We start from the raw sequence: 21,750 nt of genomic DNA, 5'->3' as shown, positions 1-21,750 counted from the left end.
CTGGAGCTTACACACCTTAATTAATACATTCTTCACCTCCCTTACACTTCTGACCCGCAGCCCAACGGCCTACCAAGGAAGGTACGGTCAGAAGGTGCTTTATCCCAGGGCTTGGCACACTGCAGCTGTCGTTCAGCCTGCAGTGATCACGGCTCGGGGAGCGGCGGTTATGAAACCCGCGAGGGAGGGCTGCGGGGAGGTGAGGGCGGACTGCCGCCTCTCTGCTCGGCGCCTCAGCCCTGGCAGGGACCGGGACGAGAGACCGGGCTCCGAGCCGCTCGGAGAGAGAAGTTCCAACCTTACAAACAAACACCGCGTTGCGAATAACTAGCAGGCAGCCTCGCTGTGCCCGCGTACTTGGCAGTTTTGTAATCGCCGCTGGGGGAGGGGAAGGGGTGGGTGCCGTGCGGGCTGGGCTGGCTGCGTAGGCATTACATAAGCGGCCCGTCGGTGGGGACGGGGGAGGCGGAGCGGGGATCGGTACTCCGCCTCGGTGCCGCCAGACCCGCAGCGAGACGTGAGGGGTGGGATAGGGGTGAGGGTGAAAGCGGGGGACGCTCGAGGGGAGCAGCGCGGCACCGCGGCGCATGCGCGCCGCCTTCAGCGGGAGCGCGCGGGGCGCGATATATAACAGTCGGCGGGCGCGCGCCCAGAGGGCCGGCAGCTCCTCAGCGAGGCGCCTAGCGGCCCAGCGCCACGCCGCCCCCTCGCGCCGCCCAGGTTGGGCGGGAATCCCGCCGCGCTGCGCCACCTCCCGCCGCGGCCGGCAGCGAACACACTTCAGAAACGTGAGGGCCGGCGGTCACGTGGGGGCGGAGGCGGAGGCGGCCAATCGGCGGCGAGGGGCGGGACGGAGCGCCCGGCGGAGCCCCGGAGCAGTCACAGGGCGAGCGGCGAGGTGGCGGCCGTCGGCGGCGCGGCACGAGGAGAGTGCGCGGCTGCTCCCCGTCCCCGAGCCGTCCTCTCCCGCCGAGCCGCGGGACTCCGCGGGGTGATGCGTCCCCGTCGGGTGGCCACCTCCGCCGGATCCTAGAGCGCTCGCGCCGCTCTGCCCCCCGCACCGCGCGGGGCGGCGGCCGCCCCCTGCTCGCCCGGGCGCCGGGCCATGAGCACGGCATGGGGGTGAACGCCGTGCACTGGTTCCGCAAGGGGCTGCGGCTCCACGACAACCCGGCGCTGCGGGAGTGCATCCGGGGCGCCGACACCGTGCGCTGCGTCTACATCCTGGACCCTTGGTTCGCCGGCTCCTCCAACGTGGGCATCAACCGCTGGCGGTGAGTGCGGGCCGGCCGCGGGCGGGGAGCTCTGGGCGGCCGTGCGGGGAGATTCGGAGCGGGGCGGCCCCGCGTTGCGCGACGCCGCGCGGGGCGAGGGACGCTCCGTGCGCGCCATATAAGGAGCGGGTAACGGCTGCCCCGGTGGGGCGCTCCGGGCGTCGCTCGGCGGCTGCGGCCCCGTGCGCGTGCGGTGACCGCGGGGCTCGGCACCACCCGTCCCGTCGGGAACGCGGCGCGGGGCTGAGCGCTGCCTCGGACCGAGCGGGCGCGGCGTGACGGCACTGCGCCACGTCATGACCGGGGACGGAGTTGGGATGGTTCCGTGCTCGGTTCCGCTTGGTTCTCCTCGAGGATGGTTTCGGACCCCGTTACTTCTCTTGCTTTGGATTCTACTTGTGGTCTGGTCTCTGGTTTTCAGGGGATAGAAATACTAAGGTTTCTTAGGTTAACCTTTCCTGGATGGACACTTCCACTGGCAACAATAAGGCTCATAGCATTCAGTAATAACTTCAGTTATCATTTCTTCCATGTCCGAGGTCCATTACGCATTTCTATCACAGTGGCTTTTTGTTTGTTTTGAAGGGAAGAACTCCTTTCGCATAATGAGCCCTAATGCTCTCAGTGTTGATCGTTATGGACAAAGTATGGTCAGTGCTTAAGTTTTAAGAGAACCCGGGCAATGGGAACAGGCCTGGGTGCTAAGGGAATCACATGTCTTAGGAATACTTCATAGGCTTCTGATGTGTTTTGCAACTGAAATACTACATAACACCAAGCCATTGGGTTGTGTTCTGTGAGCTGTGAATGGTGGATAGGTATGAATCATAGAATGGCCTGGGTTGAAAAGGACCACAGTGATCATCTAGTTTCAACCCCCCTGCTATGTGCAGGGTCGCCAACCAGCAGACCAGGCTGCCCAGAGCCACATCCAGCCTGGCCTTGAATGCCTCCAGGGATGGGGCATCCACAGCCTCCTTGGGCAACCTGTTCCAGTGCGTCACCACCCTCTGGGTGAAAAACTTCCTCCTAATATCTAACCTAAACCTCCTCTGTCTCAGTTTAAAACCATTCCTCCTTGTCCCATCACTATCCCCCTTGTAAACAGAACATGAGCTTGGATTTTAGCAAAAGGAAGCTCATGTCTGTAGTGCTACAGACCTGGTTCTTTAGTGGCCATTTAATACGAGCTTCAGCTAGTGCCTTCCTTGAGTACCCTTGTGTAAAACACTTCATCTGCTTTGACTAAATTGTTCACTTTTGCAGTTTTTGGTGTTCTAAAAGACAGTCCTCTACACTGCCTTTTGTTTTTGAAGAAAATTATCTTTTTCAATTGATGGCTAGGGGGATTGTTTTTCTTTGTTGTTTGGTGTTTCTAGAAGAGAGAGATTTTTGTTTTCTTTTTTTGGAGGGGAGCCCTCACCACCACCACTCCTTTTTTCTGTATGAACAGAGGCCTACAGAAGGAGAGTGAGTTCCTCTCTGCTATCCCAAGCACTTTTCAGACAGCCTCCTGGGACTTGTACAGCTCAGGGCACATGCTGTACATGGCTTTGACTAGAAGATCCCTCTGCTTTCATAGCCCAGTTTTGTAAGCCCTTCCCTCCCCCCTAAGTCTGAAGAAATACATTAATTTTTGTGAAGTAGGTGACTGACAGAGCTTTGTTTGTTAGAATGAACACCATCAAATCATATTTAAATGAACGCTTAGTAGTTTGGAATGGGTCCATTTTAGGTTCCAGTGGTTTTAACGAGCTATTTTTAACTGATGGCAATGCACACTCTCATAGCATGCACACCCGAGACTTATGATGCGATTTTTTTGGCTTGCCAGTCTTGTTCTGCACTTGTAATTGATAACCAAACATTTTATCTCCTTGGTCACTGGATGACTGTTGGCAAGATGCTTGCATGTCTGTGCTGTAGGGTGTTGCACTGGTCAAAAATGCATATTGTTTGAGATTAGGAGCAGCAACCTCTCAGCATTTGGAAGATGAGTCAGATTTAATCTCTTGCAATAGTTTTACCGTGATCTTTCATTGGTTTGGGTAGGTTTACACCAAGAGTTTATGTTATGCTGAGTTAATGGTTCCAGTGACCTGAGCAAAACTCTTGTTGGAGGTATGACTAACAGTGAACATGAGGAAAATGGTGTAAGAACGCTAGGAAAACAGGGGGTTTATCTTCTGTTGGAAACAATATTGTTACTCTGCAGACTCAACAGTTGTGGCTCATTTTGAAAATGTGTTTTAGATTTTGCAACCTTGAATACATTTCTGATGAACTTTTCTCTTTAAACAGTCATGTAACACTCATGAACTAATATTTTTGTGTAACTGCACTATTGAGCAAGCCTAATTACCAAGCAGTCACATGGCCTTACTGACCTCCTTTCTCCTGGCATGCAGCCTACCTGTTCTAAAATCATGAATGCTATGTAACAGACATGAGGGCCTTCATCAACTTGTTTCATTTTTCTGGTTCTCTTCAGATTCTTATTATTGTTCATTCTCTTGAGCTGTTAAATAAATCATGATGACGTACTTCCATTGAGACATGCTTTTCCTGCGTAATGAGTTCTCCTATGTCATTCACAGACTAAGTCTTGTGTGAGAGTGGTTACCCAGTATGAGGAAGAAGGCAATGGAGAAATGCTAGGGAAAAATGCTAAATAGAAAACTGCTCAGATTTTGATAACTGCCCTTAAACTTTTGGCACCAGACACAAGTGTTCATCTAATTGTGCCTGCAGAATAGGCAGAGAATGTAACTTAAATGCTCAAACAAGTAACCATTACCTATGTAAGAAAAAATGTGCTGGCATGTTCTCACAGACTTTTCTGTATTAAGGAGAATGGAATCTCGTGTGAGCGACATGATTGAGGAGAGGGTTTCTTTAGCCCTAGTTCTGTACAAAATGGCACCTGATCAAAATATGGAAAAAGAAATGCAAACATTCCGTTAGTTGCTGGATAAGGGTTTACTTTGGCTAATTATTGACTGGTTTTAGTTTGGTTTTTTTGAGTCTGCGTGTATGTTTTTTGATATGGTAGTGTATTTTACAACATGGATAATGTAATCTTGCCAATCCTTGAGCTTCTCTATTTAATCATTCCTGGAGACAAAAACTTTCTTTTTTAGAAGAAGAGAAATAAGGCGTTTCATATACCTTGTAGTGAGAATATTGATATGTTCAACATCTCGCTAAGTTTGTTGCTGTTGTGCCAGCTAGACCTGTTGATTTAGGAGAAGGAAGAGGTGTGATCTTTTTTGATGCTTATACCTCGAACTGAAGACCAAGACGAACGTTTGATTTCCAGGACATTCACTGCCATTCATGGGAATCGAAGATTGTTTTGAAAATTTAATACTTGAGCATCTTTTTGAGACATTGGTTCACATTTGCTGCGCTTCACATCTGGTTTTGAGAATACGCCCATAGTTTCAGGTCATGAAGGAAGTGGTTTGCCCTCTGGATGCTCCCTAGCAGTTTTAGCAGGTACGCAAACACAAACTCGCTTTCCCACACTGAGCATTTCACCAAATTTAACAAATAATAATACGCGGTTTTTGCCTGTCTGAACAGATACGCAGACAGACAGAGTGCAGTTTAATACTGAAATCATTCAAAATAATTTTATTGACAGTTTTTTTCCTAACACTCTCGCATAGAATAAACAGGCCTGATTCAGTGAATGTCCCTCTGTTTTCACGGTCCAATGCTTAGGATTAAAATCTCATTGATTTATGAAATACTGAACATCCAGGCAGTCATCTAAAGTATATGCATAGATGACAAGACTTGTGGTCCTTCTTATACCAAGCTAGATGTGCATCAGCCTCGGGAGAAATGTTAGTTTATGTATATTTTGTAGATTCTTGGGGTTCCTTTTACATGAGCCGATCTCAGCTGCTCTAGCTCACGTTTACGAGGTCCTCAGGTGAAGCAGGGTTTTCGTGCTCTGTTGCAGACATACCTGTCGTGCCTTTCAACAGGTTGTATCAGTGCCCGTTCAGTGCGTAACTTGCAGAACTTTTGTTCAGCCAGCCCTTTAAATTGAGGGTGATTAACCTGTAGATTTCTAAGTATTATTTTGGAGTAGTAACTTGTTTTTAGAGGTCACTCGCTTAGGTTAGAGTATTATGATACCTCCTGTTAGATTGGGGAAACACTCTGCATCCTACCTGTAAATTGCCCACCTGCCCTCTTTCCCAGAAGGGCGCATCTACCTTAAAAATGCCCACAGTGCAGCGATTCCCTCTATAGTTTTCAATGTCACATGATTTAGTCCTGCAATTTGCAAAGTACGTCACTGAGCCGTGCTGACGTATGTCCTCGCAGCTTTAATCCCACACTGCTGATGAAAGGGCTGGTTCCACCCTCTGCCAGCGCAGCCCTCTAGTGAACCAGGTTAGCTCATTGGGCTGTCGAGGACAGCTTAATGCCTGCTTTTGGTAGGATTAGATTGTGCCACAACAAGGCGGTGGTAGCCGTGGAGAGGCAGGAGTGGGAGGGACAGCTGCCTTCCTCCCATGGCTTGGTTGGGGATGGAGATGACAGTGTAACTGTAGCCTGTGACGTTTGTGCGTGGTAACCACTGGGTGTTTTTCAGAAGGTGATTATTCTTCTTCTGTGGTGTCTCCATTTGTTGACACCCTTTGAAGTTTTATTGTTGAAAATAAGTACTGGCCTTCTTACTGTGTGAGGAGAAAGCCAATTTATTTTTTTTTTTATTGTGCTATCAGAAGGTGAGAAATAACTCTGCTGGCTGAGAAATTACCCTATGCTCGCCTGTTTCTCATGGTGAATAGCTTTGTATCACCAGATTCTGTAACGTAACTGTTATTAAACCAGGAGGCAAGTCTGTGCTGGTTGCTCTGGGGAGAGCGGGTGGTACTGCAAACCAAATCTTACATAAAGTGCTCAATACATTGTTTTTTCTGGGTGGTGATTTTAGGCCAGAATGACTCCAGTCAGCCTTTATACAATGTGCTTGGTGGCTGCAAGAAGGATCTTGCAGGAATCTAATTCCTCAAGTAAAGCAGTTTTGGAGACCTGGTTTTATACTACAGATCTACAGGTTTAAACACTGCAGGAGAAGATCTGAGTAAATTATTCTTGATATGTAATAGGAGCATATGGACTTTGTGACTGAGATCAAGGGAGATGTGCTCTAGAAACAAGTCCATACGATTACTTGTCTTCTTTGGGACTAGAATTTTTTTGTCTTACTGAAGTATCAATAAACTGCATTCTTTACTTGATTAGGGGGAGGTAATATGTCTGTAGCTTAGAATCACAGAATCACAATGTTGGAAAGGACCTACAAGATCATCTTGTCCAACCATCCTCCCATTACCACTGCTACCACGAACTAACCCATATCTCATAGCTCCTCGTCCAGGCGCCTCTTCAACACTGCCAGGGTCGGCGACTCCACCACCTCCCTGGGCAGCCATTGCAGTGCCTGGCCACTCTGAGAGAAAAAGTTTTTCCTAATGTCCAACCTAAATCTCCTCTGGTACAACTTGCAGCCATTTCCCCGGGTGTAGCGTAGCTTGTGCTGCTATGTCCTCTGGTCATGGAAAGGAGAGGATGACAAACCACACTCAAGTGCTATCTGTGCAGACAGCTTTTTTATGCAGTCAAGAATACAGATTTGTTTTTAACTGATAAACATGTATCATTATCAATGATTTCTGCATCAGTTCTTGAAGACAAATTTTTACTTTGTCTTAAATTTTCATGTAAGAAAGTGTATTTCCCTCCAGCCTGTGAAAAATGTCTTAAATGCTACAAATAGCAGATACTCTTGAAACATATTTCATTATGCAAATATTGCAGGAGAGCTGTTCACATTGTGCCACCTGAACCGTTTCATTTATGACAGCTAATCTACAGAATGAAAGCCTTATTTTCAAGGAAAGTGGTTCTCTTCCATACCCACTCAGTTCCTGGCAGGCTTTCAGGTCAGTTATATAACGAGAGATGGGAGGAAGGTCAAGCTGCTGGTGAAGTCAGCCGTTTTTTCAATGTAGAAGTGGCACTGAGGTCTGTAATGTATTAATTTGTATACTGAAAGAAACCCTTCACTTCAGGGCTTCTTGTGATTCTAGTGTTCCCATAGCAGACTCAAAAGGCAGAAGTCAGTTAAAGCCTGGATTGGTTGTATAAGCCATGTAGAGTTTGTGGCTTTGTGTTTTATAGGCTTAGTATGTTGCATATTACCTTTTAGCAGATTTGATAGCAGTTCCTGTGGTTACACCTAGAGAGGACTTGAACTGTGGGGTATTTTGGTGAACACTCTTTAAGTTTTCACAGCTTTAAACGTGGGGCATGGTTAGTTCATGTGCTTCCATGTACTTGTGGCTTTCAGGTTCTTTGCAATCTAGGACAACGGGTGAACTATAATTGCAATGTTCTTCTGACCCCAAAGCCTCCATATATTTTTCAGGTCATCTTTAAGCAGTCGCTTCCATTACTTTGGAGTTTAATGTGCATGTGACTGTTGCTTTTCACAGGGAGAAAGGATACTAAAGGATAGTGCAGAAAGGACCAGGGAAAATAGGTCAGTATTGCAGAGTTATGTTTTGAGTGTGTAAATGGAGACAAGTGCAGCAAGAGTCTGTATACTTTTGGAGCAGTTATGAGCACTCTAATTGCTCGCAGTTTAAAGAAAATGTTAGCTTTGTAGGTGTTGCTGGGGACAGTAGCAGAGTTACAGTTGATGTAACTTACTAAAGTACGCATATTTTTTTTCTTGAATGGTGAACTGAGATCTATTTTCTTTTTAATTTGCATTAGTGTTTGAAAGATCTGAATGTCTATATTGACTGTCTTGAGTAGGAAATAGGGATTTCATACTGTGACTTCAGAAAACAATTCAAGTATCAAAACTGCTGGTTATGATTTCTTGAAAAGTGCTAACGCAACAGATTTGTTGCTATGGGATGGAACTTGTTCAAAGTACCAGAGAGGGAAGGGACTTTGTCAGTTGGACATTGATCTGGATAGTAACTATTTCCGGCAAATCTGATTTCTGAAGTGATGAGCATGTCATGTTTGCTTTTGAGTTCTGCGTTGCTTCTTCCTGTCAGGAAGTCAGGACCTGCTTTGAAAACTTCCATTACCTCCATGCTCTTTGATTCCTCTCCTGTTCAGTCACATACATCTTGCAGCGTGAGTTTGTATGCTTGTGGCTTGCGCACCCACAAAAAGGGAAAGCTGCAAAGTTCTTGTGCTGTGGGTTTGATTCCTCCCAGGATACAAACTCCTGTCCTTTACAAATGAAAACCAGAAATACTGGGTGGGTGGGGAAAAAAAATCCGGAAGCTCAAATGTGGAAGCTGTAAAGCATGAATGTGGATTGTTATTGATTCTTTGCTAACAGAGAGGAAATACCTATGGCATGAGCTACTTAGAAACAGCTCCTGGTATGAATACTCGGATTTTTGTTATCTTTTTCATCATGCTTGCACTTGAAAAGTTTGGTTGGTAACTATGTTGGCTGTAATCTGCTGTATTCTGTAATGTGTGGAGCTAGGTGCTACATCAAGCACCTAATGTCCTGCAGCTTGGGTTGTGTAAATGTGCAAGTGCTAGAAGGAAGTACTGACCATGTGATGTCTTTTCCCAAGTGTGGAACCCATGGTCTGGGAAATGTGTTGATTCTTTTTGCAGTAGAGAGCCTATGCGTGCCAGCAGTTGTGGAACTTTTTTTTCCTTAATGAAGCTGCCAATGCTCTGCTTACCTTGTAGGTAAAGGATAAACTGCTGCTTGTCTTGTGTTGGAATAGCAGAAGAAGGATCAACAGAAAAGTGAGACAGCAGCCATTATAGGGGAAAAACAAGTACACTGATAGGTAACTCTTCCATGTAGGCCGCTTCATGCTGAGCGTGGTGTCAGTCACAGTTATGCTATGCACTGCGCCACCATGGCAAGCTTATCTCAGTTTTGCAATCTCTGCAGTTCTGAAGTACAGGAGAAATGTTTAAAGAACTGTGGCACTCCAGCTCATAGAGCAGCTGACCTTAAAAATAGCTTATATTTGTTCTCCAGTACATTGGATGAATTGAAGAATGGAGAAAAATCTTTGTGGTGATCTGTTGTGAGTTTCCTCTGAGCTGAAGGTTTGATTTTTGCTAATAAATTCCATGGTATCAAGGGATTTTTTTTATTTTTTTATTTTTTTTTTTTTCCTCTTCTCACATTTACCATTTTTGGGAATAAACAAATGACTTATTCTACGAGTGTATTTATGTGTCTGGTTGGGTTTCAGTGACTGTCTCTTAAAACTGTCTTAAATATACAAAGAGAATAACACAGCTTTTAGCGGAGATGGATGGCTGTTTTCCTTATTGCTCTCATGGGAGAGGCATGACCATAAATTGAAAAGTTGAGATGCGCTTTTAAAATAAAATATCTTTGTCATCCAAGTTTCAGAGGGGTCTTTGGATGGAGGCGAGGTTGCATTTTGGTTTTGTTTCTCATGAATAGTTGTCAGGTGACATTCATGACATCTCCACCATACTTTTAACTGCCAGCTCTGAGGCTTGTTAGTTTGCCAAAGAAATCTTCTTCAGTTCTGCATTTACTGACAGTCTTACCAGAGTTCTGTGATTCTTCTATAGGAGACAGCACAACAGACCTTGCAGTTTTGGCACTGGAGGTCAGGCTTTCAACCTGAGCAGCATTACTAGTGATCAGATGCTGCTCTTGCAGCAACAGCCTTTCTGTTGTTTTTTTTTGGTTTTTTTTTAATGATTTTACATTTTTATCTTTTACTGCTACATCCTTCTTCCAGAATCCTATCTTTGCAAGTGCTCTGGCTGCTGTTGTACTGCTCATCCAGTGTGCTGGTAAATAAATATTTATTTCTTTAATGTTCTGCTTGAGGAGAATAATATTTGTAGGAGTACAATCATTACATATGATTTGTTCCAAAAATGAAGGTTTAGAGAAAATTCAAGAACTTTTCCACTTGCAGTGCTGCTGTCATCGGTTCTGGTTTTCATCCTTCTGAACTTAGAATGTTTAAGACAGCTTAAGGTAAAGCCTTTGGAGGAATGTGGTGCATGTGCATTGTTTTCTTGCATTTGTAGCATGAGAGATGTGTGTCAGAACCTTTCTACTAACTGAGTTTTTAATTAGGATGTGCTGGGTGGTAATACATAGCTTGCCTTTTGTTGGATTGTGTTGACTTCCCCTTGAAAGTGATATTTTCTTGTGCTTACCTCATAAAATTTAACTTGAGCGTAAGCTTTTGAACTTGGGGTTATATAGGCTGATCAAAAATACCACTGTGCAAGTCAGTGTCATTGAAATGTGAATCTCTGTGAGCTTAGCACTACAAAGATGATCTTTATTTTCTCCTCGAGGTTAGGATACAGTTCAGTGGAGTACCGGTAATCTTTTTTTCCTTTGTTGTAAGGATAATGCCCATCCATGGCAACAGCAAGCAGGGAGTTAAGTCTTTTCAGTGTTACTTCCTGGGTTTGGTTGTATCCTTGTATGTTCCTACTGCACCCTTCCTGCAGGGTTGAATAAGGTTCAGAAATGCGTTAGTTTACCTGTCATTGACAGAAGTTTTTTGCCTTTTGTGCAGATTTAAAATGATCTTTAATGACAGCTCTAGATGGAGTTTATTAGTTTCTGAGCAGCCTGTCTATATAGAAAGAGTGCTGCCAGACATTGGCGCTGCCTTGGAACACGTAATTCACAAGTAGCTGTTCGTTCTGACAGCTTCCCTTTCTATTTTTTGTCAGCTCCCAATTTTGCATATTGGCTCGGTGCTTTTTGAGTATTAGATTTCGTTTAACCTTTTGGTGGCAGTGCTTCTAAATACAACATAGGAACAGAACCCATCTGCTTCTGGTAAACGCTCACAGCTTTTATCTGTCTTTGTTAGGAATAAAGTTCAACTGCAAGTTATAAATCCTCTCGCAACCCTTCGGAAGTGAACTAGAATTACAGCTCCTACTATAACAGTTACATATAACTAGAAAAGTAGGTCATTGTGGCAGGGAGTAGTCCAAACAGCCAACTGGTTGCTGCAGCAACGACCTACTTTAAGAAACTATTTTTGTTGATTCATACCGAAATGTTCTTACAAACGGCATAAGGAAATGATCAGGTTATGAGCAATGCAGTAATGGAAGCTGCGGAGTTCGGAGGCTTCTTTTTGTTTCTTTCTTCCCTCCTTTTTCCCTTCACCTTGAAGTGTGGGGATTAAAGCAAATAAGGTTTGTTTTTCCTTCAGTTTGACCTCCAGTGAAGAAGGAAAATCTCTTGTGCAAGGCTCTGCATAGCAATAATACCCATCAATGGTGATTAAGCAAGTTTTTAGTTCAGAGGCTACAAATGTTCCCCTATCATTTTCATCTATGGAAACAGCTTTAAAGCAAAAAAAATACTACATGGTTTCTTAAGAGAGGCATCTCCTTCCTGGAATGCTAGCAGTTTGCTTGATATTTCACTGTACTTCTTGGTTTTTAAGCGCTTTGTCTTCATTGAAAGTTATCCACTTTTGGGAAGGTGGGCTTAGAGCGTCCTGTCCTGTGCCTTCCATTTGTGTGTTTACATTGGCAGCGCTCCCTTCTGCATCTTCTGTGGTGCAGTTAATTCTGAACCTCGCACAAGCAAACTGGAAAAAACTGATAGTGTGGAGGATTTGTTTTCCAGCTGTCTGCTGTTATTCTTTCTACAGTCAAGAATCAATGATAGTGTTGTTCTTTGGCAATTCATTTGCTTCAAATGAAAGCAATGGGTAGACAGCTAAAATAGGAAAAAAAACAGTTCTTATAAAGACTGCATTTTTCATAAAATAATTCATCTGAACCATCTTCTTGAGAGATGGTTGACTATAACTTTTTAGTGATGTAGTACAGTTAAGTGGATGCTGCAGTAACTTAATTTAGATGAATTAAATTCAGTTTCTTTAAGTGAAGTATTACATGTTGGCCCTTGTCCTTGGTGTTGGTCCTAAACCAACAGGCAGGTTGGATAGTGTTTATCTAGATGTTTATCTAGATGTTACTCGATTTTATTATTTCAGCTATTATCCCGTGAACTGCATTTTGGTTTTGTATGCCAGCGCTTATGTTACTGAGCTCAGTGCATCCTTTTTGTCAGTTTCTGACTTTGATATGTAAGGCCCCTGCGGAGTGAAGGGAACCATTGCTTGCTCATACAGGGATAGAGCGGGGGGTGCAAAAGAATATTTCTGAATTTGTGCAGCTTCATAAACAAAGCTGTTATTTGGGGCTTTTGATGTTTCTTAAAAATGTAGATTCTTCCTGTGTTTTTTTTTTTTTTCTTTTTTTTTTTCTTAGAAATGTGAAAAGATTTCTGTTTATTTACCTTGTATTTAGAGGAGATTTCAGTTTTCAACAACCTGTTCAGAAGCTTTTGGCCATGCTGGTTCATTGGAGTAGCAGTGGGAAGTGAGGATGATGCTGAATGGCTGACCAGCATGACACCAGCAATAGATGAAATCTGGTTGCTTTTAATGAAGAAATTCACATATTTTCTGTCTTCCAAGCATTTTGCTAATTCTTGTGTATGTTAGTTGACTTCATCTCTATCCTTAATCTATTCATTTGATATAATAAGTTGTTCTGGTGTGGGAAACAGAGACTTGTGATTTATATGGTGTAGTTGAGAAATATATTTATTTTACTCACTGTTTCTTTTTCTGGTAAAATTTATAAAATCTTATTAGCAATAATTGTAACCTTATAAAGGTCAATGTAAGGGAAGTTAAAGTGAGGGTCAGTATGGGACTTGTCCTTCTGAACCAGGCTGCGGGACGGTGCCTTGCTGTAGCTTCAGTCTCTCTTATTCTTTTGAAACAAGCCTTGGCAGTTATTTTCTCACAGACAGCGTGGATTCTGGAGAGTAATGTGACTGAACTACTTTATTTAGCAACAGGAATAAAAATAAGGCCAGCTCTGGTTTAATTACATGAAGCCTTATGAGCAGCTCATTTAAATAAGGCTATGTGGGTACATGAGAATAGGGAGCTGTAAGTTTATTTAAGCGTGAGCATGGCTGTACTGTCAAGTAGCTACATTTTATAGTTTGCTTTTAGGTCCTATTTCCTCAGCTGTCCACACTGCAGATATGGCTGCTTGCTCCTGACTTTTCTTCTATGGAACCAAGTCGTTTCATTCTGAAAAGAGTCAGCATAAGGAATTAAGTCATGAGGACTTCAGCAGATTGGGATTATGAAGCTGGAGAAAAGTGAACACAGAGTACATATGTTAGAGTGGAAGACTGTAGAGAAGAGACTTGAACTGTGAGCCTGTTCATCTCTTATCACCAGAAAGCTGACCTTTGTAACCAGTAATTTGAGTTGCTTGTTGCTTGTTAAATGGGAATGAGTCTGGATGAGTAGTAGGTGTTCTTTAAGTGTGGAGCTCAGATCCAGATCTTTACAAAGACTAGATATGCTATTTGCTGTGAAGTAGGGATCACAAAATAGGAGCCAAATATAGGTTGCTTTTGAGGAGGTTATGCATGTCTCTTGAATTAGGACACCTTTGATAGGACATCTCTTGTGTACTCCTTTCCTTTGGTTAGTGCTACCTTTGAAAAGGTAGCTCACTTGTGAAGAAATTAATGAGAATGGTACGGATGGAAATAGAAGATCTATGTCTTAGCGTAAGGTAGATTAGATTCAAATTATTTTGTTGTTTTATTTAATAAAATGATATTGCATATTGTAGTTGTATTTCCACCCAACTCCACATGTGAGATCATAGAATCACAGAATGGCCTGGGCCACAGTGTTCATCTAGTTTCAACCCCCTGCTATGTGCAGGTTGCCAACCACCAGATCAGGCTGCCCAGAGCCACATCCAGCCTGGCCTTGAATGCCTCCAGGGATGGGGCATCCACAGCCTCCTTGGGCAACCTGTTCCAGTGCGTCACCACCCTGTGAGTGAAAAATTTCCTCCTTATGTCTAACCTCCTCCTAATATCTTAGTTTAAGACCATTCCCCCTTAGTCCTATCACTATCCACCCCTGTAAACAGCCATTCCTACTCCTCTTTTTACCCTCCCTTCAAGCACTGGAAGGCTACAGTGAGGTGTCCCAGGAGCCTTCTCCCAAACTGAGCAAGCCCAGTTCCCTCAACCTTTCTTCACAGAAGAGGTGCTCCAGCCCTCTGATCATCTTAGTGGCCCTCCTCTGAACCCGCTCCAAGAGCTCCATGTCCTTCCTGTACTGGGGGCCCCAGGCCTGGACACAGTACTCCAGATGGAGACTCAGAAGAGCCGTGTAGAGAGGAACAATCGCCTCCCTCTCCTTGCTGGCCACCCCTCTTTTAATGCAGCCCAGAATACTGTTGGCCTTCTGGGCTGCAAGTGCACACTGCTGGCTCATGTCCAGCCTGATGAGATGGTCTTTGCTGCTTAGCTTCTAGAAGATCCACTGAGAAGGACTCAACTTGAACATGTGCTGAGGTTAACCACTATAAAGCAATACTTACTGTTTGAAACCCCTTCTTTCAACCTTTTCTGAGGAGTTTAATGTGTTGTTGTGTTGTTTGCTTTTCTTTAAGAGCATATTTCACATCAGTTATGCATACCACAGCTCTACTTGGGCTTGGGTGCATCTTGTCTCCTTCATCCATCACTGCTTTGCTTTGGCTTAGAGATAATAACAGTTGTCAATCCCAGAAGAAAAAAGGCCAGCGATGCAGTTCCTGGTCTGTGCATGGATCAGCTCATACCAAGTTATGAAAGGTGCTGAAGTCCGGAGTTGCACTGTGAAGGAGCCATTCTTTCTCTGCTGTCTATAGGACAAATCTGAAGGAGATTAGTTAGCTCTGTGGCCAGCTCACTTCTGTATCCCCTGATGAATAAAGACAACTTTTTCTTGCTCTTGTGTATAAGCACACTAGCAAAGGTATTACTGTGTATCTTTTTGGGAAATTAAGTCATATACTGTATTCATTGAAACAACGTAATATAATAAGATGTGCCTCTATGTGACCTTGATTTGGTAACAGGAAAATACTGCTATGGCAAGCTGCCAAAGGATGCTGTGGAGTGTACATAACAATTAAATCCTGTCTGAGCTTAATCTTCTTATGGTTTCATAAGAATATACTGCTTGCACTAAGATGCGTTGGTTAGTGATAAACAGGAAAACGCACTGATAAAATATTAAATATATCAAATTTGAGGTACTTCTCAGTGTTTTACAGTTGCAGTATTAGATGAAATCTTGTAGAAGCTAATCGGAGAAGTGTGTTTACCTAAGTGATACTGGAATTTCATAATGATCCAACTGAGCGTAGGGAAAAACAGAAGATGTGTATGAAAGGCCAAATCTCTCTTTCCATGCGTAAAGACACATGTTCACACGATCTGTTAATGCAATCGGAGCCTAATGCTGCAAACTGTACTCATTCAAATAGAAAGGTGTGGTTGATGCTCTGCAGTGTGTAATATTCTTTCTTTTTATTGAATCCTATTCTTTATGAAAGCGGCATCTGATAGAAAAGCTGAAGAAAAATTGAATAGGAAAATAAAGGCAGTGACCACTAGGCTGCAAAACATAGTGCTGAGAGACAAAGCCTAAGTGGTGATTGAATGCCACAGTGCTGCAAATCTCTTGTGTGACACTGCTTTTCTTTGTTGGAGAGATGGAAATTAAGGACTTGGCCTGACGACTATTGGTTAGAAAGGAGGCATTTGGAAATACTGGTTCAACAGTATTTTGGATGGATTGCTGGAATTTGTGCAGTCATAGGTAAAATATTTAGCGAGTGAGGAATGGAACAAGTTTTAGTTCGTGTCAGCCCCTTCCTGCTCCCTGGCATTACCAGAGGGGTGGAACGCTTGGTTCAGCTGAAGAAACATGGGTTGATGCTCTTACCTGCTGAAGTAATCTGTTCAGCCTTTTTAACTAAGTTAGGTTGTGCGCTTCTTATATTTAGTCAAAGTGATAAAGGAAGTGCTTTCTCACTTTGAAAGGACAAAGTTGTTTCAGATTGCAGACTCAGGAACACGTGACCTGTTACTATAGAGAGCGATTTATTGAAATAGCTCCTAATTGCCACACTTGGGGAGAGAAGTATAATAAAGTTCAAGCCTAGTAACTGTTACTTCAAAGCTGGTGTTAGGAAACTTTGCTCCGGGAGTTCATATACTGAAGAGAGATTACTTTTTAATGAGATTAGAGGGTTTCATGCTCATTCCAGTTCACAGACTAATTTTGAAGTATGTTAAGCTGAAGAGGGAACATATTTTTGATGGTTTTGGTGAGAAAACTCAAATAGGTTTGCTGTCTGTCCTGGAGTGCTGCTCCCAATTCTGTTTAGATGCCTGCAGTTGAGGAAAATGCCCGCATCTTGCTGTCCTGCATTGTACTCATGCATGGAGTTGGTTCTTCAGAACCACCATGCTCACGTGTAGTCAAGTGCTACCATTCAAAGTGGAACCTGGAAAGTAGTTCTGTAACTGTTCTTTCCAGATCCCGTAATGATGCACTGTAACAGTGTGTAGAGTGCTGAGAATTAACGTTCTAGTGTTTTTTGTTTGCTTAATATGGGGGAGGTGCATGTTGTAGATACCTTATTACTCCTTCCCTGACATACATGCGTACGTTATCAATGGAACATGGATTTGTTAAGAGGTGCATTATAATGCTTTATATATGCCAATATTAAGGAAAGCAATGGGCTTAGAGTTTCCTGCTGGAGCTGGTATGACTGTCAGCTTCCTTTCACGTAAGTGCATGTTAGATAAAAGCAGGAATCCTGAAATGTAGAACTTTAAATTCGAAGTAATTTGTGCCCAGATGTATCTAAAACTAGATGTTAGCATGCCTTTAATCGAACTTCCATACACATGAAAAAGATGGGTACTGAGGTCATGATGAGTTGTTGATTCAACTGCAAATTTATTAGTGGTGGTCATGCCTAGAAATGAGCCTTCTTAAGTTACTGCTTCTAATTGAGCAAGGAAAATCACAGAATCATAGAATGGCTTGAGTTGAAAAGGACCACAATGATCATTGAGTTTCAACCCCCTGCTATGTGCAGGGTCACCAACCACCAGACCAGGCTGCCCAGAGCCACATCCAGCCTGGCCTTGAATGCCTCCAGGGATGGGGCATCCACAGCCTCCTTGGGCAACCTGTTCCAGTGTGTGTAACCACCCTGGGAGTGAAAAATTTCCTCTTAATGTTTAATCTAAACCTCTCCTGTCTCAGTTTAAAACCATTCCCCCTTGTCCTATCGCTATCCCCCCTTGTAAACAGCCATTCCCCCTCCTGTTCATACGCTCCCTTCAAGCACTGGAAGGCCACAATGAGGTCTCCCAGGAACTTTCTCTTCTCCAAGCTAAACAAGCCCAGTTCCCTCAACCTTTCTTCATAGAAGAGGTGCCACAGCCTCTATGTAAGTAAATAAAAAAATAAAAAATAAAAAAAATAAATTAAAAAAAAAAACCAAAACCAACAAAAAACCTGCATAAAGGGTTTTTTTAATAAAATTTCTCAAATTTTAATGAGAAAATGCCCTTCAGATGTGGTATTGCATGAATATGGTTGGTGAAAACAAAATAGATTAGTTTCATCACTTGCAGCACATCTTGTTAAAAACATCTGGACCAGATGGAAGGTTCAAATAGGCTTAATAAATTGCACGATCATTCTGAATAATCATTTGCTGTAAACTGAACCCTTGTTCTCCAGTTCAAAAGCAGTGTTCTTTTGCACTGCTGTTACTACAAATACCACAGGGTCGCTAGGGCTTAATTTGGTTTTTATCTCCGAACAGTGTGTTCTCAGTGACAGTCGTGCAGCCTAAGCTAGGACTTGGTTTGCTTCTGTTTTTGTTTGGGGAGAGGAGATAGCAGGGTGTATAATTTCTTCCCTGCCCCCCCCAGCTCCCCTCTCTCTTCCTCCATGTATTTGACAACTCCAGTCTAGACTGTTGGTTTTTCACATACGTGAAAGTTTTATAGAGATAGATAGATAGTAGGGATAGTAGAGAAGATTTGTTAAACCAACAATATAGAGATTAAATGGTATTAAGGGCAAGTTTAGGGACCTTGGATGTGAATTGAAGACTGGGTCAGCGCATGTAATCTTCTTGAATAGGATTTTGTGTCAGTCCAGACTAAAGTTGTATGCTGTGGTTTGTTAGGAAGAAGGTGGGTTGAGAAAATAGGGGGAAGTGAGATGTAGATAGGATAGGAAAAAATGATTTCCTGAGAGCGTTTTTTGCATTGAAATAGCTGTGAGCATTTTATTTGGTCAGTTTCCTTTAATGCCTTTCCCCTATATTCTGTGATTTGAAGTTTAAAATCAGAAATAAATCTGCTGTAGCATTCCAAAGCCACCTGGGACACTATTGTTTGTGTTTGTAGTGGGGGTGAAAAATTTGTCAACGTGTATATTCTTGGGAAGCAAGACTGAGAAAGATTGAAATGGACAAAATTCATGATAAGAACCTGTAATTCCAAGTTCAAAACAAAAATGACAACAACAGAAAAACACTCTGTACTTTCTGGAGTAGGCCTGGAAGCTACTTTGGCTTACAAACTTAGGGCCCACATTCTCTTTAAGTAGAAGCGTATGCAATTCTAGTCCGGAATCTAATATTAAAATGACTTCTTATACAGATGTTTCTTTTTAGAGCATATCTTTCTTCATTGTCTAACTGCCTTGGAGGCTTTTTCGGATGAAAATTTAGCAAAGTGAGAATTGGGCATCATTTTTTCTTCCTGTCATTAAACACATAACGTAGTTGTCAGAAAAGAAGCTGCTGTGCTCTTACACACGTGCTTCCTCTGTCACTTGCTTATGTTACCCTTTCAGGTCAAGTGAGCCATACATTTCTGGCAGTTCTTGGTCATGTGCATACTATTTTTTTCATACATTACCTCCAACTTTTTAAGGGAAAAATGTTAGTCATCACTTATCTATTGTAAAAACTCTTAAAAATGTAAGAGGGGAGACAAGTCGTCTTTCACAGTTTCAGTAGGTCTACAACTGTTGCATGTTATATCTTATAGTCTATAGCATTTTAATTGCAATGGGTTATTTGGGTGCCTGGTCTTGGTACCACACAGGGCACATGCAGCTCAGTGGGCATCTCCACATAATTGCACCTGTGCTGCCACATCCCCAGAGCCACCTTGGCAGTGTTGTCCCTCAGTTGGTCTCAAGCTGTTGTGCCACCTACCTGTAGTGGTGGTGTGGCAGGTCCTCATAGGAATGATGGCCTCCAGAAGGAAAGTCTCTCCTTTGCCTCTCAGGGTATCACTTTTGGTTGATGGTGGGGAATCCGGTGACACATGCATGCACAAAACTTAGCAGCTGCCCTGGTCAGCGCATGATTTGCTGTACAGTAACATCATCGTGGTAGAGGGTTTGAACAGCTCCTGATTAAAACCTTACTTTTATCACATAGGTAATGTTGTGGGGAAAACACTGAGCTGGTGAGGAGACTGGGATGCTCAACTGAGTATCCCCATCATCTCTAAGTGTCCACTAGCTGCAGTTTTCTTGTCAATTTTTTTTGTCTCCCCCACAAACAATCTTCACCATTAGTTACCTATAGTTACTGCATCCACTAATAATTCTTTGGTGTGTAGATCTGCCTCAACATCATTTGTGCAAATGCCCGTTTGACCTGAAGACATGCAGATTTGCAGAACCCCATTCTCTCCCCTTTTTTTCTTGTTTCCTGATTTGCTCATTACAAATGCAAGGGAGGGTAGAGCTGGTTTGTGACATTTCTCCTTAGAAAGAGAGCTATTTTTGTAAGTGAAGGCCGAAGGCGTGCTTCTCACCATCTAGGCTCCTGACATGCTGTTTTTAGTAACAGTTCAGGCCCCTGTGTTGTAAGGGGCACTTGGATTAAGTTTCATTGCTGTATGCCAATAGCTGATTGTCTCTTTTTTTGTGGTGTGCTATTTTTTCCCCCTTCAGGGTGACAAGACACTTAGAGATTCAGTTAAGACTTGATTATGTTTTAAAGTGTTCCAGAACTGAATAGCATTGAGGTGAAAACTTGAATGAGAGCTCAGTTTGATTTTTTTTTTTTTTTCTTTTCAATTATGTGCTGCTTAATAAGAGCTATTGAATTACTGTAAGCTAAGTGTAACTAGGATGTGGACATGCATGCATCATCAAAATATGCATGAAATATGGAAGATCTGATAACAGATGGGCTATTCCTCTTGATCCCTGTTTCTACTGTAAATTTGTTTGGTCTACCTCAGAAAGCAAACATTTCTTTCCATTTTTTTGCAGGTTTCTGCTTCAGTGTCTTGAGGATCTTGATGCCAATCTACGGAAACTGAATTCACGTTTGTTTGTTATTCGTGGACAGCCAGCAGATGTTTTCCCCAGGCTTTTTAAGGTAAATGCTAGAAATACATACAACTGAAATTCAGGTTTCTTGTTACCATACATTTTGTTTCTGTCCATACATATGACTGTCAAACTGGTTTCAACTGGAAGTATTTCCTGTTCTAGTATACTGAAGTGCAAGTTGCTTTCCATGCAAATGCTTAAACACTTTTGCAGTTTCAGGGCTTTTTTTTAATATTTGGATTTCCCTCCCTCTCTACTGTGCATATCATCAACTGACCCAAGTTCTTCTTAGACTATACAGTTTTAATTTTTTTTTCCTCTCCAGAAATAGGATTAATTTATCATGTTTTGCTATGTATAGGTCCTGGTCTAAGTTTTCTTTCTGGGTTCCCTGTGAAAAAAAATGCATGCGTGAATGCAGAGATTCAAAGTCTGACCTGTAAAAGCAGTGCTTGATTTAGACCAAGGTGCTGGTGTGCTTTTTAGCCATAAGAAGTGGTTCACTACATTTTTCACAGGAGATAGGCTTGATCAAAATGCAGGGTTAGCTCTCTTGTTTCTATATACTTCAGAATATTTTTCTGAAGTAGCTTATGCGTAAGTTGCAGTTGTTCTTGATGAAAACGATGAAGCTGAACTTAAAAGTTGAGAATTTTCAATTTTATTTTGTCAGATTCCTGTTCTTTACGTGGTAATTAATGATATCAAACTCCTTTCATCGTAAATTGCTTTTTAATTTTTTTTTGCAGGAAAGAGTTTTATCAAGAAATCCAAACTTGAGAAATTGCTACTGATAGTAATTTCTTACCGGATAATAGTGTCCTTAAAGTAATACTATAATAGGATAGTGGAAATGAACCATAGAATCAAAGAGTGGTTTGGGTTGGAAGGGACCTTTAAGATGATGTAGGTCCCAGCTATAGGCAGGGACGCCTCTCTCTGGACCAGGCTGCTCAAAGCCCCATGCAGGCTGGTCTTGAATGCCTCAAGGCTGGGGGCATCCACAACCTCGCTGGGCAGCCCGTGCCAGTGTCTCACCACCCTCACAGTAAAAAATTTTTTCCTGATATTTAGACTAAATCTGCTCTCTTCCAGTTTAAATCCATTTTTCCTCGTCCTGTTCCTACACACCCTTATTA

At 42.9% G+C, this 21,750-nt stretch overlaps 1 protein-coding gene across 1 annotated transcript in view; it reads left to right on the top strand.

Annotated features, from left to right (window-relative positions):
* The first annotated feature begins 1,078 nt into the window (after positions 1–1,078).
* CRY1 (cryptochrome circadian regulator 1) overlaps positions 1,079–21,750 on the top strand; it is a 34,810-nt gene continuing 14,138 nt past the window's right edge. Inside the window, exons 1-2 of the mRNA XM_042889900.1 lie at positions 1,079–1,274; positions 20,549–20,657. Of these exons, the coding sequence (XP_042745834.1) occupies positions 1,117–1,274; positions 20,549–20,657 (267 nt within the window). The 5' untranslated portion in view covers positions 1,079–1,116. The remainder of the gene's footprint in view (positions 1,275–20,548; positions 20,658–21,750) is intronic.

Source organism: Lagopus leucura, unplaced genomic scaffold (genome assembly GCF_019238085.1).
Source record: "Lagopus leucura isolate 7727_CA_CO unplaced genomic scaffold, USGS_WTPT01 Super-Scaffold_100159, whole genome shotgun sequence".
NCBI lineage: Eukaryota > Metazoa > Chordata > Aves > Galliformes > Phasianidae > Lagopus > Lagopus leucura.
The sequence above is the reverse complement of the archived record's forward strand: the minus strand, read 5'-3'. Positions and strand labels throughout refer to the sequence as shown.